The following is a 21355-nucleotide window of genomic DNA, read 5'->3' on the forward strand; positions in this document are numbered from 1 at the left end:
TAACCTCCCTTATAACACGGTATAAGGCATTATCATTTTACGCGATTTCATTCCCTCGTATAACGAGCGGATTGCACACGTTATATTTCTGATGACATTTATAATGATTTGTACTCACTTATTTCATTCATAACATAGTCTTAATATTCGATTCAAATCCCCTTTAACGATAAAAGTGAATCATTTGAGCACAACGCGCCAAAATAAGTATAACTTAAAAAATCCTTTAAAAAGCAATGTTGTCTTTTATTTACGCGACTATCACATAATGCATTTTACCATTAAACATAATCTTACAATTACATTAATATACAGTGCAGTTTGTAAGCGATGATTAAAATAAGAATAAATAAATTATTGCGTTTTTATTCTCTATTAAGCAATTAAAGTGAAGAAGATAAACATAATTTTTTTTTAATAGCCACAATTTTCTCAAAATTATCATAATTCAACCTTATACTATAAATTAAGTATTTAGTATCTGTGTAAGCATATTATTTCTTCATTAATCTCTCAGTGTTGCCATTCAAACTAAAATAAAAATAAAATTTAACCAAACATTTATTTAAATTTATTAACATATATTAGATAAAACATAAGGCCACTTCGCTAACTAAACTGTCATTAATGTTTCTTTAAAAATACCTATACTCTGATTTTTAATTAGACATTAATTAATTTAGAATTCTGACATTTCATAAATGTTGCTACTAAAACAGTTCTCCACAGAAAAAGGGGCACCGAAGGGGCAATAAAATAAAATTTTACGTATTTTTTATGATTTACTTACAAAAAGGTAAATCTTAATATTTTCTTTCATTCAAGTGACAATACAAAAATAACAAACATACATTCACTAACAAATAACATGTTTGTATAGAGTCAGATGTTCAGACTCGTATTGAAATTGAAAATAGTCCCGGCCAAAAAGGTTGGTTATCTCTGACATGTCAACAAATGATAGCTGTCAGAATTCTACGGAATTAAAAATCAGAGTATAGAATCTCCCATTAGAGATAAAACTCTGAGTACATTGCCGATTTAAGTGGCACATTTCACTGTATTCCCACTATATCTCTTTCTCTTCCAAAACTCTCTCAACTCTTCTCATTCGAAATATTAATAGTAATGTCTTGCGTGTTATTTAAATGGCTCAATGTGATTGTAATCTGTCCGTCTGTCTCCGTTTTAGTCGCGACATCTTGTTCTTTGTTTTCCGTATAGTGAATCGGGTAATGCCGTTTCAATTCACGCAACAAACGGAATCTCATCAGACATACTGAGCATCTGTGGACAATTTTTTTTAAATATATAAAGTTTTTAAATTTTATCAACAAATATATTTTTTTTAATTATCGCGTCAAATCTGTAACGCTTTCATATGTGTGCTAATTGTGTGTATTTAATGTCTAAATTGAATTGCGAATTTCACCAAAAACTATTGAACAATGATAACTATTATCAGCATAATATATAGTGTAACACACACATTACACACTTAAAATGTAAGTCCTTTTAAGGTAATTCCTTTTTTTCTCTAAACACTTTTTTGTTATTTTTCTTTTTTAATGATTATTATTATTATTTTGTGTGTTTCTGTACGTGTGTTCCGTTAGTAATAAATGTTATGTCTTATGTCTTAATTATAAGTGTAAACATACTGATAAATATTCTCTCCAAAGTGAAGTCGCATGTGTTTGATAAGATCGTTGCTCTGCGTAAACGTACGTTCGCAATTCGTGCACTTGTACGGCTTTTCGCCCGTGTGTATACGCTGGTGACGTTTCAGGTGGTCTTTGCAAGTGAACCTGGAAAAATAATTAACTTTTGATTTTCATTGGAACAATTAATACAAAATTTACGATGAAGTGTTAATGTGTTATTCGAATCTCCTAACATTATGTGTAATAATTTAATTCAATGTAATGTCCAAACGCAACATTTTATTATATACACATTAATAATTTTATTTATGTATAATTATAAAAAATATCTTTAATAATATTCAAGGTTGCTCCCCTCACACTTTAAAATCGTTTTTCGTTTAGTTTTTATAATTTGATTGTCACATAAAAAAGTGTATTGTATGTATAAGTATGCCGAGCGTTGGTTAGCAAAATTTTGTTAATAATAATTTTATTTAGAAGCCATTATCTCAGTTCCAATTTTATCTATATTTTTAAGGTTTAAAAACTAAGACTTACGAATTTTGTTTAAGTTCACTGATGAGGGCATATTATTAAATTTTATTATTATATCTACCAGAATAAGCAACTAATTAAACAATTTTATTGTAGGTATAAAATGAATGAAAGTTTAAAGCTATTTACAGCATGACTTTGTTGTTGCAAAAAATGTTGCTCTTCTTCATAAAATTTTTTTACTAAATAATAAAAAAAAATTATTAATAAAGAATAAAAATACGATTGAACATATCTATAAACCAATGTTCTTCATTAGCATTATTATTTTACTTATTTGATAATGCAAAAGTCGTACAAATAATTTTTTTACAATTTTATTATTATTTTAGATTTTATTCTATGTCATTTAATAACAGACTGTATTTTAATTACTTTATGAGTTTTATATATAAAATATGCAAGTCAAGTCAAATCATTTATTTCAATTAGGCCTAAAGGTACTTTTAAAAGTCAAAATTACAGGTTTAAAATATTTAAAAAAGACTTTAGTTTCCCTTTCCAAAAGGTAGTTTCATATGGAGAAGAATGTGCAAGAAACTCCATACTTTTGAAGTTATACTTCTTTAGGCGCGTTATGAAAAATTGATGAGAGTGAAATTTTACGATGCGCGCGCACCGTGACACAAAATTAACAGAATGAAGTTAGTGGCGCATGTTGGCACGCACGCCGCCTCTGTTCACTGTGTATTTATATTTATAATAATTATCCACATGCTTTGAGTTTCTACATTTAAAACACGTGTTTTCATTTTGTTTTCATTATACAAGTGCAAATTTTATATGTGCGTCTGAATTATAATCAGAAGTGATTTAAATTGAATATTTAAATCAATACTAATTAATATTTAAAAATATTTGTGAAAAAACTATATTATTAATAATGCCAAAGAAGTAGAACTTCTACGCGCGTACATAAGTACACGCAACGGCGGATCCAGGTGGGGGGGGGGTCATGGGGGTCATGACCCCCCCCCTGAGCTGGTGTCAGGACTTAGGTGGACCACTAATTAAACAATTTTATTTATATATTTCGTCATCATACAGATTTTTTGTAATTACATACCTTCAATATTTAATGAATATAATATAATAATTTTGTATGATGGCAAACGTTTGGGAACGAACGCATCGAAAATTTAATTTAATTTTACCGCGCCACGCTTGCGCGCCCTTGTCGACTAGGTACGTAACGTCAAGCTAGACCTAACCTCAATCGGAACGACTAAACTTCAACATATTATCATAACATAGTTCTAAGTTAAAAAACTAAAATTTCTTTCTACCTATGTGTTTATAAGTGTACCTTTATAAATATTCTTAAAAATTGTTGCTGCAAATCCATCAATTACAAGAAATGGTAAGTAATCAGTTTCTCATTATTCGAGTGCGTGTGTTTTAACTTAAATGTTATTGTTGGTAATGCTCATAAAGTACCTCATAGGTATGTAGATTGTAGGTACCTACTTACTGAAAGAGTGCTGCGTGACTTATGTACCTACTTACATGTATATTTGAGCATTAAGCTTACTGACCTAACCTAAAATCTTAGATAAATACATACAATAATATCAAGTGTATCTTCGTGACCACACTGATTTTAATGCTCTTTAAAAATAAAATAAGACAAAAACATTGCCCTTCATTAACAGGCATGGATTTACAACAAGTACAATCTACCTACTAAATTAACTAAAATTAAATTTGTAATATACAAATAAAGTAAAAAGTAGTACTTTTTACTTTATTTGTATATTACAAATTTTTTAAAAACTATAAAATATTAGAGAACCTGAAATTGTTTTGCTTGTTTAACACTATACTTACCTAAAGTATTACATATTTGATGTAAGAAAATGTAAATTAAAGTAAAAATTAAGTAAGGTATTTATGGAAAATGCAGTGGATTGTAAAACTAACTATATTATTATGTTTTTGTGTACTTATAACTCATATGTTTACAAAAGTTTGTTGTCTGATGTGGGGTGTGAAAGTTGCATGGTTTTGCTTTGGTACTATATGGGTGTTTTTATGTATATATATTTAATATGTATTTGCAACAGTCTGTTGTGGGGTGTGGAATTTGCATGGTGAAATTTGCATGGTTTTGCTTGCAGGGTGATTCTAAGGGAAAAGGAGATGTGGAAAGGGTAGTGGTGGATTCAAACGTTCATTAAAAAAATAGATTCATTTTTCCAAAAGAAACCAAGACTTGAGATTGCTTACTCAAAAAATTCACCTACAACAACTACAGATGAAAATAATTGTTTTGCATATGCTTCTGCTTCTACAGCTACATTGCCTACATTAAACATAGATGAAGAAAAAACATGCTCTCCTGTTACTAACGATATTCAGCCTACATGTACATCAACTTCTGATTCTGATCAAATAAAGACTTCACTTTCTCAACCAAAGTTTGCTTCAGATATTGCTTGTTATATAGGGGAAAATATAGATGATTCAACTAAAGCTATGTTGCTTGAAAAGCATTGGCAGCCTCCCCCTAATTATCCTTTCCCGCATTGTGTTGTTAATAAAAAAGGAAAACAAACAAAAAAATATGCTCAGAAGTCTCACCTTGACAAGTTTCACTGGCTTGTTTTGTCGCATAAAGACCAGGGTCTTTACTGCAAGTACTGTGCTTTGTTTGTCGTAGCTACTGGAGGTGGTATACAGACAAAAACACCTTTATGTCGACTCGTAAAAGAACCATTAAAAACTTTCGATAATTTGCTAGGTGAAAATGGTGTTCTGCTAACACACCAGCGAAATAAATACCACGAATTAGCCGTCGAAGCTGGGAAGAACTTTTTATTGAGTTTTCATAAACCGGAAATTAACATAATGAACCAAGTAAATAGTCAAAGACTGAAACAAATAAATGAAAATAGAGAACGTTTGCGACCAATCGTAAAAACTATAATATTTTGTGGCCATCAAAATATATCGTTACGTGGCCATCGCGACGATGGTAAATTGCTGAACTATGACAGCGTAGTAGCCGATGAAGGGAATTTTAGAGCCCTTTTAAAATTCCGTATTGATTCTGGAGATATTGCATTGCAGCAACATTTAGAATCTTCAAAATCCAACGCCACGTACATCAGCAAGACTGTACAAAATGAGTTGATAGATGTTTGCGCAGAAATTATCCAGGAAAACATATTAAAGAATGTGCGGGACGCTAAATATTTTTCAATTTTGTTCGATGAAACAACAGATATATCACATATCTCACAGCTGAGCCTATCATTCCGATATTTGCATGATGGTATTATTAAGGAACATTTTGTGACTTTTTGTGATACCTACGATGCTCTTAGACGTGAAGACACCAATTCAGGTGACATAGAGCCTCGATTAACAGGTGTAGCATTGGCGAAAATCGTTGAAAATCTGTGTACCAAATTTAACTTAGATTTATCTTGGTGTGTGGGTATTGGAACTGACAGCTGCTCGGTTATGGCATCAGATACAAAAGGTGCAGTGCAAGAATTAATGAAAATAGCCATTCATGGTAAACGTTGCCCGTGCAACAACCATGTGCTCAATAACTCATTAGCAAGATCATCCAAAGTAGTTTCCTGTCGCAATACATCTGGCACAATGAGAAAAGTTGTGGCATTTGCCAATGCATCCGCTAAGAGGCATGAAATTTTTAAAATAGAACTCGGAGCTGCCGTGCAAGGTATTTGTGAGACACGTTGGGTAGAGAGGCATGATGGGCATCTTCCATTTCAAGGAGACAACTTAGGCAAAATTTGTAGCGCTCTGGAGAAGATTTCTGCTTGGCAAGACAATAAAACTGCCAATGATGCGCATTGCTTGCTGCAAACATTGCGCAGTTCTGACTTTATTATATCCTCCATCTGTTTAAGTGATGTATTAGGTGGGTACTTTCCTAAATTATTTTACTTCTTATTGTTTGGCAAATAAACTTATACGAGTATACTAAACCTACTTTAAAATTATGTTGTTGTTTTGTTAATATTTTATGCTACTAGAACATACCGTTTATATTAAGTTATAAATTCTTAGTTTATGCACTACAGACAGTTTTTGTTTTTCAGGTACTACTGTATCTTTAAGCAGAATACTGCAATCAAACTCAATGGATTTAAAAAAAGCTACGGACGCTATTAATGACACTTTAAGTGTTTTACAAAATAAAAGAGAAAATGTGGACGTAATCTACCGACAGCTTTTTGACGAGGCTAAAGAAGTAGCTAAACAGCTAGATGTAGAAATTAAATGCCCAAGAATAGTTTCAAAACAAATGCATAGGGCCAATAACCAACCTGCTCAATCTGCTGAAGAGTATTTCCGCAGAGCTATATACATCCCTCTTCTAGATTCAATAATAAGTGATCTCCAGGACCGCCTGTCTCCTGATGTACTTAATTTGTTTCAGCTAAGCGTTTTTATGCCAAAAAGCGAATATAGTAATGAAGACATTGAAACTGTGAAACAACTAGCTACCGATTATAGATTATTACTACATAACACTCCAATTTCTGTCATTGTCAATGAATATCGGCTGTGGATGGTGAAGTGGCAGCGGAGCCAGGACATACCGCAGTCGATTTCTGATCTTATTTTAAATTGTGATATCGATATGTATCCTAATATAAGAATTTTTTTATGTATTATGGCTACACTACCTGTCAGTGTAGCGACAGCAGAAAGGTTCTACGTTGCGAAGAATAAAATCGTGGCTAAGATCTTCAATGGTTGAAGATCGCCTAACCGGACTGGCACTTCTCCACGTTCATAAAAACGTACCTATTGAAGTTGATGACGTAATAACGCGTTTCGGGAGAAGACGTAAAAGAAAAATTGATTTTGTTATTTAAATATATGTACATTTTGTCTGTTTCTATTTTGTTTGTTGAATACCCTTGTCGTACCACCTCTTCACTTTTGCGGAGTTTTGCGTAGTACCCCTCGACATACCTCTAGCTGTTATGACGAATAATTCACCACGGTTATGGAATATAAATAGGCTGCCAGTACGCACGGAGCGTGATAGTGCTTCTCTGGATGTCTTCAAGAGAAAATAGCAATATGTACGTGTATATGTACAAGTTATTATGTGTTAAGTTTTTCAAGTGTACAATAGAGAATAAATATTTTTAAGTACAGTACTTACGTAAATTAATAAAATGCCTACTTTTTACTTGTATCTATTATCAAAATTAAATTATGTCAAGTTTTTTGACTTGACCACGACTTTGTGACCCCCTCCTGGCGCCAAAGCTGGATCCGCCCTTGAGTACACGCACCCTTTTTTTTAAATACTTTGATAATATTTTATATACATTGATTTGATAATTATATATATTATGATTATATGTAAAGACCATACCTCATGGGACACGTATCGCAGGCGAACGGTTTAATACCACGGTGTATATTTTGATGCTTCCTTAGAGATGTTGATTTTGTGAAAGCGGCACCACATTCATCACATTTAAATGGCTTCAGCCCCGAGTGGGTTTCCATGTGATTTTTCATTTGACCTGCAGATTAATGAATACATAACAAGAGTACAGTACACACGCAGTACACTTGGTGTTTCCTTGAACACTAGCTTGTACGGTGAAGGAAAACATCGTGTGAAAACCGACCGGTTTCCAGTTCAAACAATTTGTATGACTCAAAACTTAGCGATTAAAAAGAGTGGCGGAAAGTTTCTTGCCAGTTCTTCTTGCTCTACGCCCTTGACTTGCGAACTGGTAGTAAATGTAAATTTACAATTAAATTAACTTTTTTTTTGACGTTCAAGTGTACTTGTTTACTTATATGAATAAAGCTATTTTGAGTTTGACTTCGCTTAGAGTTAATAATCAAAGCGAAGATAAATAAAGAATTTATACAGAAATTTGAAGCTAAGACAAATAGGATTAGGTTACATTATCACCATTTAATAACACTTTGCAATTTCCCCTAATGTTTAAATTTAAAGATGTGAATAAGATTCCGAAACTTAAGACTACGTTTGACTTCCGTATATGAAAAAAAATATTGGATTTTAACAGTATCTACAATATATCACGTTGGTTACGTCTAGACCTAGTCTAGTTACTTCGATATTAATCTGTAAGATTTCATGGTACGAAGGTGCTGCTTGTTTAAAACACTCTCAAAAACGTATCAAATCCCGTGCAAGTTCCCGATTCGTTAAGTTATATTGCTTTCTAATTGGATATTTTAGGATATCCAGTTTTATAAATTCATTAGGATTTTAGATGTAAATAAAAAAAGGTACTTATGTACGCGCGTAAGACGTTATACTTCTTTGGCATTATTAAAAATAGTTTTTGATTGCATGCAGTCTTGCAGACTGTAAATAGAAAGATAACAAAATCCGCAACTTTATAAGTTTTTAAAAAATTTCGTAGGATTCGAGAAGGAAACGAGAGATAAATTGAATTATTTTACGTCCACATTTTCGCACTTACAACTTGCGGATATTCCGGTGACATAAACAATACATATATCGTTCATTAATTCGACGCGAGCGCTGGCGGGAATAGTCAACTCTTGCGCATGCCTGTGCCCGTGACCTTTTCGTGCATACAAATACAAAAATACCCGACCCTTATATGAATATTTTATTCTTTAACTAGTAAATTCAAAATAATTTATATGAAACTAGCTGACCCGGCAAACGTCGTTTTGCCATGGATATTATTTCTAGGAAACATTTTTTTATTTCAATAAAAATAAGTATCTACTAAAATAAAAAATAGGGGTTGATCATTGTATGTAATTTTTGCATGCTGCAACATAAAAAAATAAACTTACTGAATATGCATAAAACATTTCATCATGGCGCGTCTAAACGGGCCATGCTTTGCTGCAATTGATGGCTGCAACACTGTGGCTGGCAACATTGCAAACAATAGCAGCCACACTATGCAATATTGCAGTAATGTCCCGGCCATATAGCCAAATATGTTTTGTATAGCCACATATGGCCGATGTTGCCCCGATGGGTGGCCGGACGATCGCTAGGCTATCGAATTCAACTGCAATATTGCACAGCCTATTGTTGTTTCAGTCACTCTCTTTGTTATGGCACAGTGTATCCTTTTCTGCGCGACATGAAGTTTGCTATGAGTGAAGTGTGCCTGTTGCTATATTCTGTGTTTTGCGATCAGCTGCATTGTGACGTTAGGTTACTACTTAAAAATGACTGCTTTTGAAATTTTAGTAAAGTTCTTGAATAATTTATTATCAAGGCATATTTCTAGACTCAAGTTGTCTACAGTTTCACGCCTATTTAAGTAAGGTCGAATCTGTTTCTTTTTTAAAACAATATAAGCTGCTGCGACAAGTGTGATTTCGTCAGCCAATGTTGCCGGTTTGTGTAGCCCGTTTAGGAGTCTGCATCATGGGCCATACTATTGCAGACATATTGCAACACATTGCCCAGCCATAGATTGTTCGGCCATGAGCTGCATTAAAATATTTTTGTAATGGCCGGGCAATTAGTGGCCAACAGTGCAGCCATCAATTGCAGCAAAACATGGCCCGTTTAGACGCGCCATAAGAATTGGTCGAGCCGTTTCGGAGGAGTATGGGAACGAACATTGTGACACGAGAATTTTATATATAAGAAATTATACCGTCTTGTACAGATACAAAATCCACTAGTTTAAGTTCTTACCTTTCGTGGCAAATGTCTTAGGGCACATTTTACATGTGAAAGGTTTTACGCCAGTATGTCTCATCGCATGTTGTCGTAAATTGGACCGATTCGCAAAACCCTTGCCGCATTCAGAACATAGGAATGGGGTTGCCCCCGTATGTATGTTTATATGATCTTTAAGAGTACATATTTGGGAGAAAGCTGAAATTTAAAAAAATTTATATTATATACAAATATTATGAGGATAGATTTGTATGCTTGACTTGCATACACTCGACTTGGCTATATTTATTTCCAAAATATTTTAAAAGACAGCCGTGTGCATATCAAATCGAAATACGAAATCCTAACGGGTGACATTCAGAAACAAGACAACAACAAAAAATTGATTGAGAATCTATTATAATTATTTATGTGAGGATGATAATAAATTAAGACGCTGTAAATTGTCAGTCTCGTCTTAAAAGTATTACAAAATAAACAAATTTATTATTAGTTACATAACATACTAAAAAGACAGTACTTTGAAAGTGCCAAAAATTAAGTACCCATTTCAACTGTGAAAAAGTAAAAATCAAACATACTTTTGTATGCCCATATTATAAGACATTAATTAATCAAACGTAATTTTAATAGCTGTCAAAACAAATTTGCTATTTCAAGTTTGACGTGTTTGACACTTCTCAAATAGTGACTGTACCATGAGATTCCTTTTTTTTCTTAAATCTAATACAGTATTAATAATACTTACATTTTGAACAATGGGGACAAATAAAAGGCTTTATATTGTCATGCTTTTGCATATGATATGTTAATAAATCCGCTCTATAAAAGGCCCTTGGACACTTTTCACATTTAAATGGCTTTTCTTGTGTATGTATTCTGGAAAATTTTATATAAACTTTGAGAAATTTTTCAATTCTTAAATTTAAGCAACAAAATTCAAAATTACCCTTCTGTACTATAAAGTACCAGGAATTAGGATGATGTATTATGTGCATTACTATCAAAACTTAGGCTTATTTAATACAATGAAAATATATTTTCTCTAAACATGTTCATTTTATATTTAATTAAAATTGTTACTAAAATATAAATGTCTAATTATCTTTAGTATTTATGTTATGGAAATTAAAGAGTAATACAAAATACTAACCTCATATGCCTTCTTAATATAGTCTTAGCATTAAAACTTGTATTACAATAATCACAAATATAATTTTTATCAAGTAATTGGATCTCATGTTTCCTTACATGATTTATTAATCTTTTCTTAGTTTTGTAAGCTGTTCTACAATATGAGCAAGCATAAACTTTTGAACTCTCCAATTTGACATTATATAATTTGAAATCACACTTTGATACATGCTTATCAAAAGATGATTCACTGTAAAAGTGTTTATTGCATTTCAGGCAGCTATATGTTTCTTTAGATGTTACAGTGTTCTTATTATCATTACATTCTTTTGGGCAAATTGTACTGCTGTATATAGCTTCGCCTTGTATGTTTTGGTCATCAGGAAGATAAAAATCATCTTGCCCGCTTAGCTCACTCTCAAATGTTTCAGTTTTGATGACAGGGAACTCCAATAATTTCTTTAATTCGGTTGCAGATGCAATCGCTTGTGTTCGGAATGTGTAAGCAATTTGTAAGGTCTGTGCACAAGTGACGCAAAGCATTTGTGGCAAGCCATCATCAGTAGAAACCTTAAATATGAAGCAATATGTTTAGACTTTATAATCCAAATTTTAAAACAGTGTTAAGTCGAAAGTATAAGTTTAATTATAATATTTCTTAGCTAGCACGTCAAGTAATAGACTTTCCCATATCCAAACCAAAACATTTTTTAATAAATTATTTTGGTTCTACACTGGCTTAGCTATGAATAAATGCATGGCAAGTTGAAACGATAGTATATCCAAAAAATAAGCTTACATTTAATGAGGTAGCAGTCATCAATACATCCGCTAGGTTCATAAAACAATTTTCTTCTATTTTAATAGGGCCAAACAAATCCACCATATTAACTGAACTACTCTTCATACAAGTCCGGCACAGAGATGTAATATCATCCATAATATTATTAATAATTTTCTGCTGATAATTTAAGTACCTTTTTGCTTTTAATTATTGAAATTGAATTGTAATTTTAAAAATGTATATTGTTATTGACAAAATCACTGGATTGTATGACAATTGACATTTAGATTTTTGGAATGTAGAATGTAGCTTACCGAGTTGCCGATAACATACGGTTATTCAATAAATGCGATGTAATTTAAATGAATTTTAAATTGTATGATGAACATAATGTTTTTATAATAGCGTAAGCATTTTGGTGCTGCACAATGATAAATTCGTATTTGCATATAATATTGCTCGTTCATATGGTATACGAAATCAACTTGTCATAAGTCTATTTGACTTTTAGCTTCTTGTTTTAAGGAGCCAGTGACCAATCACAGCCTTTATACCAGTTGCCAACTTTTGTCTAAAATATCCTATCTATGGACTATGTCTACTTATGTTATTGTGTATATAGATTGCTATTTTTAAACAATTTGATTCTCGCGATCTTACATCAATTTATGTTTTAAAGTCTAACTGTAACGTAAGGAAAGTTTAATGTTACTATAGAAATCATGGAAGATATAATATTTATAGGTGATTGGGTCAAAGATAGAGTTTTAGGCTCGGGAAGTTTTGGTACAGTTGTACTTTGGAAACACAAAGAAAACGAGGAAAAACTTGCAATAAAAACTTGTAAATGGGGTGATGAACTAACCACTAAACACCGAGAAAGATGGACCAAGGAAGTAGAAATGTTACAGACTTGCAATCACCCAAATATAGTTGGAACAAAGACGTTGCCTTCGGATTTTATTACCGGCTTATCGTCTGTAAATCCATCAAAATTGCCTATACTATGTATGGAATATTGTGGTGGAGGAGATCTACGACAATCATTAAATAGTCCCGATGCGTCATGCGGATTAAAAGAAGTCAAAGTTCGTAAAATATTAAGTGACATAGGCAGTGCTATGCGTTTTCTACATAGTAATAAGATAACTCATCGCGATCTGAAGCCAGAAAATGTTGTTATTCATTTCCCCTATGGAACAAAGGATGTGACTGAAGACAAAATTATTTACAAAATCATTGACCTGGGCTATGCAAAAGAAATTGATTCAAATTCAATATGTGCAAGTTTTGTAGGTACACTCCAATATCTAGCACCTGAAATTTTTTACAGTAAAACCTATAGTAATTCTGTAGATTTTTGGTCGCTAGGTTTACTTGCATTTGAAATTATGTGTGGTACTCGTCCATTTCTACCTTTTAAAACACCTGTCGAGTGGATGCCTTTTGTAAAAAAAAAACAGCATGATAATATTTGTGTATATGAAACCTTTCATGGAGACATTGAATATTCTAATGAGATTTTTGCTGAGAACCATATATCCCAACCATTTAAGAAACTTATGGAAGATTGGTTAAGGGTAGCTCTTGAATGGGATCCAAAATTGAGAGGAAGAGATTCTCCTTCAAAAGTAACTTTTAATATACCATGTGAAACCAAAGAGGTAGGTAATTCAAGTAAAGTGATTATTTTTGATATGCTGCAAAATATTTTGTCTAAAAAGATTATCAAAATATTCTCCCTATCTACATTAACACAATTGGCATATGACATTGACTCTTCAACAAAAATAATTACCCTTAAGGAAATGATCTTTAAAGACACAGGCTTACCAGTTGAGGACCAACTAATTATATCTCACACAAATTATATCCATTTGAATAATGATGAACAAGTTATTAAGTATTGGAATGAAAATGTGGTTGCTATGTTGTTTTTGTACAATAAAAAACATATAATCCAAGAAAATAACTCTCCTATTGTTCCTAAAGCTGTTCAGAGATGTTTGGAACACCCAAAAGCATTATATAATTTTAAAAATAGCCAAACTTTGCACCGCAATGGACTATACTTTGTAATTACACAAATGGAAGTATATGATTTACTCATCAATGCCTTGTTTGCTAGAGCAGAGTCTTTAAAACAAGAGGGTAGGCAGCTATTATTGAAACATAATGATATTGACAAACAAATTGGAAAGCTTTATGCTAAAATAGAGATTATAAAGACAATGATTGATTCAGGAGAAAAACACATTACGGGGCTTAAAGAAAATAACATGGGAACTAACATTTTAGGGGGTTTTTCCAAATTATTTAAAGATGGCCAAGAATTAGCCGATAAAGTTGAGATGTTGACAACTGCATGGGCTCAACTATCTATTCGTCTCCAATCTGCTGCTAGACGAAGTAATGAAGGTATATCTACTGATCTCAATAATTTTGTACCTAGAAATAACTATCAAGGAATATTTGCCAATGGATATAAAGCATTTGTTTCACAGAAAAAAAGTGACTTTTATAACTCTAATAGGGAAAAAGAAAAACAGTGTCCTGAAATTGTCAGGGTATGCTACGACACCTTAAAATTGAGAAGTAAAATTCTACAAGATATGCAAAATCAGCAATTTCTATTAAAACTGAAAGATTTATCCATTGAATTTGACAAGATTTCTGATATCATCATGAAGGTAGAGAAAAATATAAATAGTTTGAGTAAATATTTATCTGAATTTACAGAAGAATTTACTAAATGTATATGGTCTACTATTACTGTAGTAGTTAGAGACGCTGACAATATATCTGATCTTCCATATAGTGTAGTTTCTTATCAAAAGCAAGACTTTAAAATAGGACAGCCCGTAACTAATTATGGACAACAAAGTAATATTAATTACAATAATGATATTAAGTCTGTTGTAGCTGAAAGCCTGAAGCTTAGACAGAATCAAACAACATTATGTGAAAAGTTGAATTCTCAAAAAAATATCTTACAAAATTCTGTATTTGATTTTAGTTTTTTAAAAGAAAATTAACTTGAATTGAAACATGTTATCTTCTTTGTTTAAATATATTAACTGTTAAAATCTTAATTAATATTTCTTAGTACCTAGCAAAAAAAAATTGTTTTGTTTTTTATCTAGTATCTAGGTGCTATTGTTTTATCTAGTCTGCAAAAATACACATTTTTATTAACATTAAATTCTTAAGATTCTATAATTAATGCATTTTTATTTTAGAAACCTTAATAAATAGGACCAGTAAATTCTTCTAGCCAACCTACAAATAGCTTTATAACTTTATCAAATTTTTTAATATTAGCTGGTGTCTCTAGATATTCTTCTGGCGCAAATCTTGGACTTGGTAAACCGCTCACATGCAACCAAATAGCAAATACTGCGTCATTTATATTTGTGGCATTGCGTCGGCACAACCTTGCTGACGTCATACACACCGCTACGAGTGCCTCCATACATTTTACACTCACAGTTTTTGGCTTCTCTTTACGTGCAGCTAAAAAATAATTACGAAGTACATTCTCTGTTTCTTCAGTTACAATGACTGTATATCCTGCTACTAAATCAATATAATTCGACAAATCTTTAAGTGCCTGTAATTCTTCCTTAGTTGTCTTTGCAGGTTCCATAGCAGCCTGGAATGTAAAATCCGCTAAGTCGTCTTCATCTTCCTGATTGTCACCACGTGAAATTAAGCCAAACACACTTCCGATGTTGCATAGGGTATTTTTTTTTAAATCCATTCCTTGTGCCCAGACGGCACACTTTAGTTTACATTTCCCTACTTCTAAGTTAATGTCTCCAGTTTCAATTGAAGATATGAGAGTGTTTATTTGTTTTTGATTATATACTTTAAGGGGAAATGGCATAACACACACCCCTCCTGATGACGCTATAAGTGCCGTCTCAACCACAGTATTAGACAACCCTAGACTCGTGTGCCGATCAGCTAACAAAGCAGCTCGTCTCATCAGCTCAGCTACATAACCAGTATCTGAGCCTGCTGCTAGAAAATGTATTATGGCAGACCCAGTACATAAGTGAGCCTTAAGGCTACTCAAACTTAGTAGGAGATTAATTTTAGCATTCATGAAACAGTTTATTGGGCAGACATTAACTCCAATACTTGACGCAAGACAATAGATAAATCTCAAGGGACAACCATCGCACGCTTCAAAAAGATCTTTTATATCTGAAGGTGCAGAGAACGTTGGTGGCACATGGAGCATGATATGTTCTTCTAAAGACCAAACAGCAACAGTTTGCTTCAAAACCACTGTATGAATGAAATAAGTTGATCCCAGCTGAAGCAGTGGGATAAGATCGTCAATAATGGTAAACCTTTTGCATAGTAAAGTATTTTTTAGTTTAAAAGTAGCGATTACTTGTTCGCCACAGCGTCTTAGACCGCTGTTCTCGAACATCGTGCTCTTGCAAAGAGAGCACTTAGGTGATGCTTTAGGTATATAGTGTAGTATAAGCTCATTGCCATCGCATTCTTCTGGACAGGACCAAACTGAATGAAATACATTACTTGTCAGTTTTGAAATATTTAAAAGTAATCCAAAATGTGTTACTACATTCCCGCATCGCGATTGGCTTGTGGATCGAGATAAAACACGTGGTAAACTTTTAAGTCTGATTGTAACAGCCACTTGTGACGCCTGAATTGTTTGCGTATATACATTTTCTGTAGATTTAAGGCATGCGAAATAGATTTCGTTACAAATGTTATTAAATTTAATAGGCTCATTATGAATTATATCGCCTAGTTCAGGAAAAGCATCACACAAATCCATAACATCTAATTTCAATAGAAATCGAAGCGGAGGAAATCTTACGATTGTTTCATTATTTAAGTGATCTAAGTAATCACAAATAGATGTTTTCATATTCACTAATATATCTCGTTTGTCAAAATAACACAATAACTGAAAATACTTTAAATCACAATTCATATTGAAAAAGTAACGTGTCTAATTTTGAAATTGCAAATATGAAATATAAACTTTTTTTCCCGCCGTTTTCTTTTAAATTTCCCTCCAATTATTTACGCGGTAAACTAAAACTGTGACAGAATCGTGCGTCATAGACACAATAAAACCTTTCGGCATAGTCTATGCTTATTTTATTTTTAATCGACCTACGGAATAATCTACAAAGAAGGTTTAAGTACCGATTTTATTGCGGATGCTTTGCTTGGCTATGCAGTATGCACCTACGCTTTGTCGGATATAGTTATCCAATAGCTGGCTCTAGACAACCCACACATTATTTGTTAATAAGTCCTCGGTGAAGGTCAGCAGGCACAAATCAGCTCGAAAACGTCAAGTTTCAAACGGAAACGCTAGATCCAACATGCAAATGATAAATAAGAAGCTGTTTAGATACGGCTTTGTTCATTCATTGGAACGGAGTATATTCGCAAAGGACTGTCTTTATAAGAGCAAGCATATAATTAGTTTAACATCAAAAGGTACTCTTTACATATTTTCGATTATTCAAACCAGGTTTTGTGATAGAATTAACTCAATTTGTCTTTTTTCGCCTAATGTGGTCTTCTATTTAAAACTGTAATGATGAAAAATTTATAATTGGGTCAAGAGAGATATATAACCTAGTTTTTATAACTAAGTTTCCACATTATTTCCACAAAATTATATAACAGCTGATATTAAGATTAAGATGTCTTCTTAAAAGAGCTAAGTTGATAGCAAACGATAACGTTATCTAAACATTATGAAATCAAAATTGCAAGGACGAATACCATATCACGATAAATGTAATCTACAACTTATAGAACAGTTTTAAAAAAAGTTTTTCTTAAATACATTTTCGTTTTTAACTAAACCTTCTTGCATAATTGTTTTGTCAATTTAAGTCATCTTACAAATATATATAGATTTTTGCTCAAATTATTGTCTATTAATAAGTGTGTATAATAAATAATACAATTTTAAATAAAGCAACTGTATATAAAATTCCAATTCTAATGATAGTTTATAAGAAAAACTGTATTTATTTTACTAGCAATTTTACGCGCGAGTGTACCTCAACGGGGCAAGTGGGTGGAGTGAGGTTGAGACATAGCGTATTTTTCAGCGGAATTCGGACGCTGAGTTCACGTTGCGCACTCAATGCCCGATCACGACAAGTATCAGTTGCGTCCGCGCGCCGCGCGCTCCCGCGAGCCGCGGGCGCGTCGTTCGGCACAACCTCTTAGCAAGTATAGAAGAAAAACCGCAAACGCACGCGAAAGAAGCCGCATGCGTGAGATAAACCGCGCCTTCGAGACCCTCCGGCGAGCTGTTCCCGCCGCGGAAATTACGGGAAACCCTGTGCCTTGTGAAAAACTTACGAAAATCACAACTTTGAGGCTGGCCATGCGCTACATCACGGCGCTTTCGACAGCTCTCCGTGACCCTGACGCACAACCAGAACGCTGGTCCTCCCCCTTTTGCTCGGATTTATCAGAATTCTCAACGGAACAGGAGACGACCTCAGAGTTTACTGAAGACTCGTTATCTCCCTTCGATTCGTTCTTCGCTGAGTTTGATTATGAATATAATATGGACAGGACATTCACGTGAAGTGTTGTGGTGGACTTTAATTTAGGTATAATTCTCACATTTGCCATATTAATTATTATGCATAGTTTATTGAGAGAGTTTTCGAGATATTTATTTATTTGTTTAATTAATAAATTGTTTTTGTTATGTTTGTGTTTTACTTACATTAGGTTCGTAGATAGTTTATTGTAACAACAATTAATTAATAATTAGACAACTAATTCTCAATAAATAAAGTGACTAACTCAAGTGATTAAATAACAAATTATTACATTGATTTTCCGCGAAACTTATGACCTAAAACAGTCAAGGCGAAAAACTAATATTGTATGAATCATGTATCATGTTTTATTAATAAGTGTGCGTAAGGAATAAGTTGCAACTTATAATCTTATAACTTTAAACTGTTTTAATGACACAATACATAGTGACAAAATTTTGGCTTTTTTATAAATACTCAATATATTATCTACTCTCGATGAATAGATCGCGCATCCAAAGACAAAATCATTTATTTATATAGGTAACACAATGTACACTTATGAGCGTAAAAAAAATACATTAAATGCTTCTAATTTAACATTTACTGCCAGTTCTCTCTAGTGGCACTAGTAGCGCCTGTATCATCACAAGATCCATATCTTAACTTCAGATTTTTGATCATTGTAGTTGATCAGCCGTCTTACTTCTATGTTAGTTACAAGCCGTCGTTTTTCATATAGCTGTTTTTCACAACACAGCAAGTGACTCATGTACATAGACAAGGATTAGGGCTATATATCAAATACGTATTAGATGTTCACATACGAAACTCCCGTAGTTCTGAATCTAGCATTTAGTCAACATGGATAGGAAAATTCTTACATAGCCGCGATTCAAACGACCCCAAAGTTGAGAATCGCATGTAGAACTAGGCGTTATAAAAATGTAATATCAGTACAGGCTTATATTAATGTTCTTATGGAAAATGTTATCTTACCTTTATCTGTGTTGTAATAAAGACGACAAAAATATTGTAAAACATTGTAAAAATAGCCTGTTTCTTCTTCGGGAATAACATGGTCTCAGACTCTAGCAAACAACTCCTATTGTGTTGCTCTGCAATAGGACATATCTCACTTAACATGTAGTAGGTTAGGTAGGTAAAACGTACCTATGTTCTCTTTCAATTCAACCAATTTCACTCGAAACGTGGAGTTTGTCTTCACACGAATTCATTTACATTATATTGTTTACCATAATTACCCTCAATAGATAGCTAGAAAGACGTATAAAGTTTTATAAATGTTTAATATTAGTAATTATCACATTCTACATATCCGTTAAAGGTATTGTATTTTAATGCGTAGTACTCGTTTAGACTATTATAACACCTCTTTCCACAGCTCTAGGGATAATCATTTAATCATTTATTAGCGGTGATTCGAACAATTTCTTAACTAGCGATGCGAATCTCCGCGAGGAAGCGTGGGCTCAGTCCCACCTTCGGGGCTACGTCACGGAAGACCGAACCTTGTCTTAATAGGAGTTGCCTACATGTCATTGTTCTATAATAGTTCTGCTCTGTGCTCTATTAACTCTATTATCTACAATCACTGATGACGTCATTTATTAATTTGTTTTTAAAAAGCACACTTACACAAAACACAGTAAAAATAAATGACAATGAACTAGATTAAGAAATCCGAATATTAAATCACATATGCAATTCAAAAATGTAATATAATTCTTCTTTGCAATTGTTATTGGTGATGAAACAATGGCTGCAGCATCTAACGCTTTAAGACACGGAGACTGGTAAAATGGATAAGCTTCGTATGTCATCAAAGCGTCTTTTACTGCAGATAGTTTGTATAGGAGCATTACAACCAACGTTGGTCTTTACGAACGTAAAAAACTTCTGTGTGTCTTGCGTTTCTCTTCAAGAAAAAAATATTATTTAATTCCGTCTATCGCGGTGTGATTGCAAATGAAAGAAAGCCAGTCTTTTCTCATACTTGAATTTATAGCTAATGTTATTACTTAAACAGCATAGAAGTTAGATTGTGTAAACATTCCAGATATATAATCAATAATAACTAACGGTGTATGTGTGTGTATGACTATATTTTATAGTAGTCATTTGTTTAATTAAAAATGTCAATGTGACCGCCCGCTATCAACCACTGGGACATTTGGGCGAGTCAGTGGTTAGTTTATGTTGGAACAATACACGTTGAAATTATCAAACATGGGTTAAATCGACCGATATAATGACCGACTTATAATAATATAGTCTATTATATATATTGCATTATTAAATTGACTATCATTCTCGAGATGGGTTGAAACAAATGAGGAAAGATTTCAAAAGGAAATAATTTTTCCCGTTTTTGCAACATTTTCTATTGATGCCACTCTCCTATTTATTAATAGACTATTGTCTATGCTACTGATAACGTTGCTTTATTATGAAGGAGTTTTTCAAATCGGTTTAGTTGTTTTAGAGTTTATCCAAATCTAAAAACAATTATTCCTCTTTATTAGGGCCGATATAGATTATGGTGGCCTAGTGTCTTCAGCGTGCGACTCTCATCCCTGAGGTCGTCGGTTCGATCCCCGCATGCGGCGCACCAATGGATGTGCACAAATTTTATGTGCGCATTTAATTTTCGCTCGAACGGTGAAGGAAAACAACGTTTTGCAACCGGCTTGTCTTAGACCCAAAAAGTCGACGGCGTATGTCAGGCACAGGAGGCTGATCACTTCCTGCCTATAAGATTGGCAAATGATCGTGAAACAGATACAGAAATCTGAGGCTCAGAGCTAAAATGGTTGCAGCGCCACTTATTTATTTATTTTATAGATTATGTGTGCCGAGACGAGAGATAGAATAGTAAAAAAAAAGGTATGATACGCATATACATTTATTCTTATCATAGTTATCATGTCTGGCATTTTCGATGTACTCGGGTTTAATTGGTTGATTACATAACGGAACACCTAAATGA

At 33.1% G+C, this 21355-nt stretch overlaps 3 protein-coding genes across 3 annotated transcripts; 1 reads left to right on the forward strand and 2 right to left on the reverse strand.

The window, feature by feature from the left end:
- Positions 1-881: 881 nt before the first annotated feature.
- LOC125051646 (zinc finger protein 501-like) lies at positions 882-12056 on the reverse strand. Its single transcript, XM_047652133.1, has 7 exons — positions 11795-12056; positions 11015-11565; positions 10610-10740; positions 9877-10059; positions 7570-7723; positions 1662-1808; positions 882-1287 (listed from the first exon to the last, which is right to left on the reverse strand). The coding sequence occupies exons 1-7, from the start codon at positions 11933-11935 to the stop codon at positions 1098-1100; spliced, it is 1497 nt and encodes a 498-aa protein (XP_047508089.1). The 5' UTR covers positions 11936-12056; the 3' UTR covers positions 882-1097.
- A 298-nt stretch (positions 12057-12354) lies between these two features.
- On the forward strand, positions 12355-14995 carry LOC125051638 (inhibitor of nuclear factor kappa-B kinase subunit beta). The gene has a single exon (XM_047652117.1). The coding sequence runs from the start codon at positions 12502-12504 to the stop codon at positions 14812-14814; it is 2313 nt and encodes a 770-aa protein (XP_047508073.1). The 5' UTR covers positions 12355-12501; the 3' UTR covers positions 14815-14995.
- Positions 14945-16755, reverse strand: LOC125051642. Its single transcript, XM_047652128.1, has one exon. The coding sequence runs from the start codon at positions 16752-16754 to the stop codon at positions 15024-15026; it is 1731 nt and encodes a 576-aa protein (XP_047508084.1). The 5' UTR covers position 16755; the 3' UTR covers positions 14945-15023.
- Between the last annotated feature and the right edge of the window lie 4600 nt (positions 16756-21355).

Source organism: Pieris napi, chromosome 8 (assembly GCF_905475465.1).
Source record: "Pieris napi chromosome 8, ilPieNapi1.2, whole genome shotgun sequence".
NCBI lineage: Eukaryota > Metazoa > Arthropoda > Insecta > Lepidoptera > Pieridae > Pieris > Pieris napi.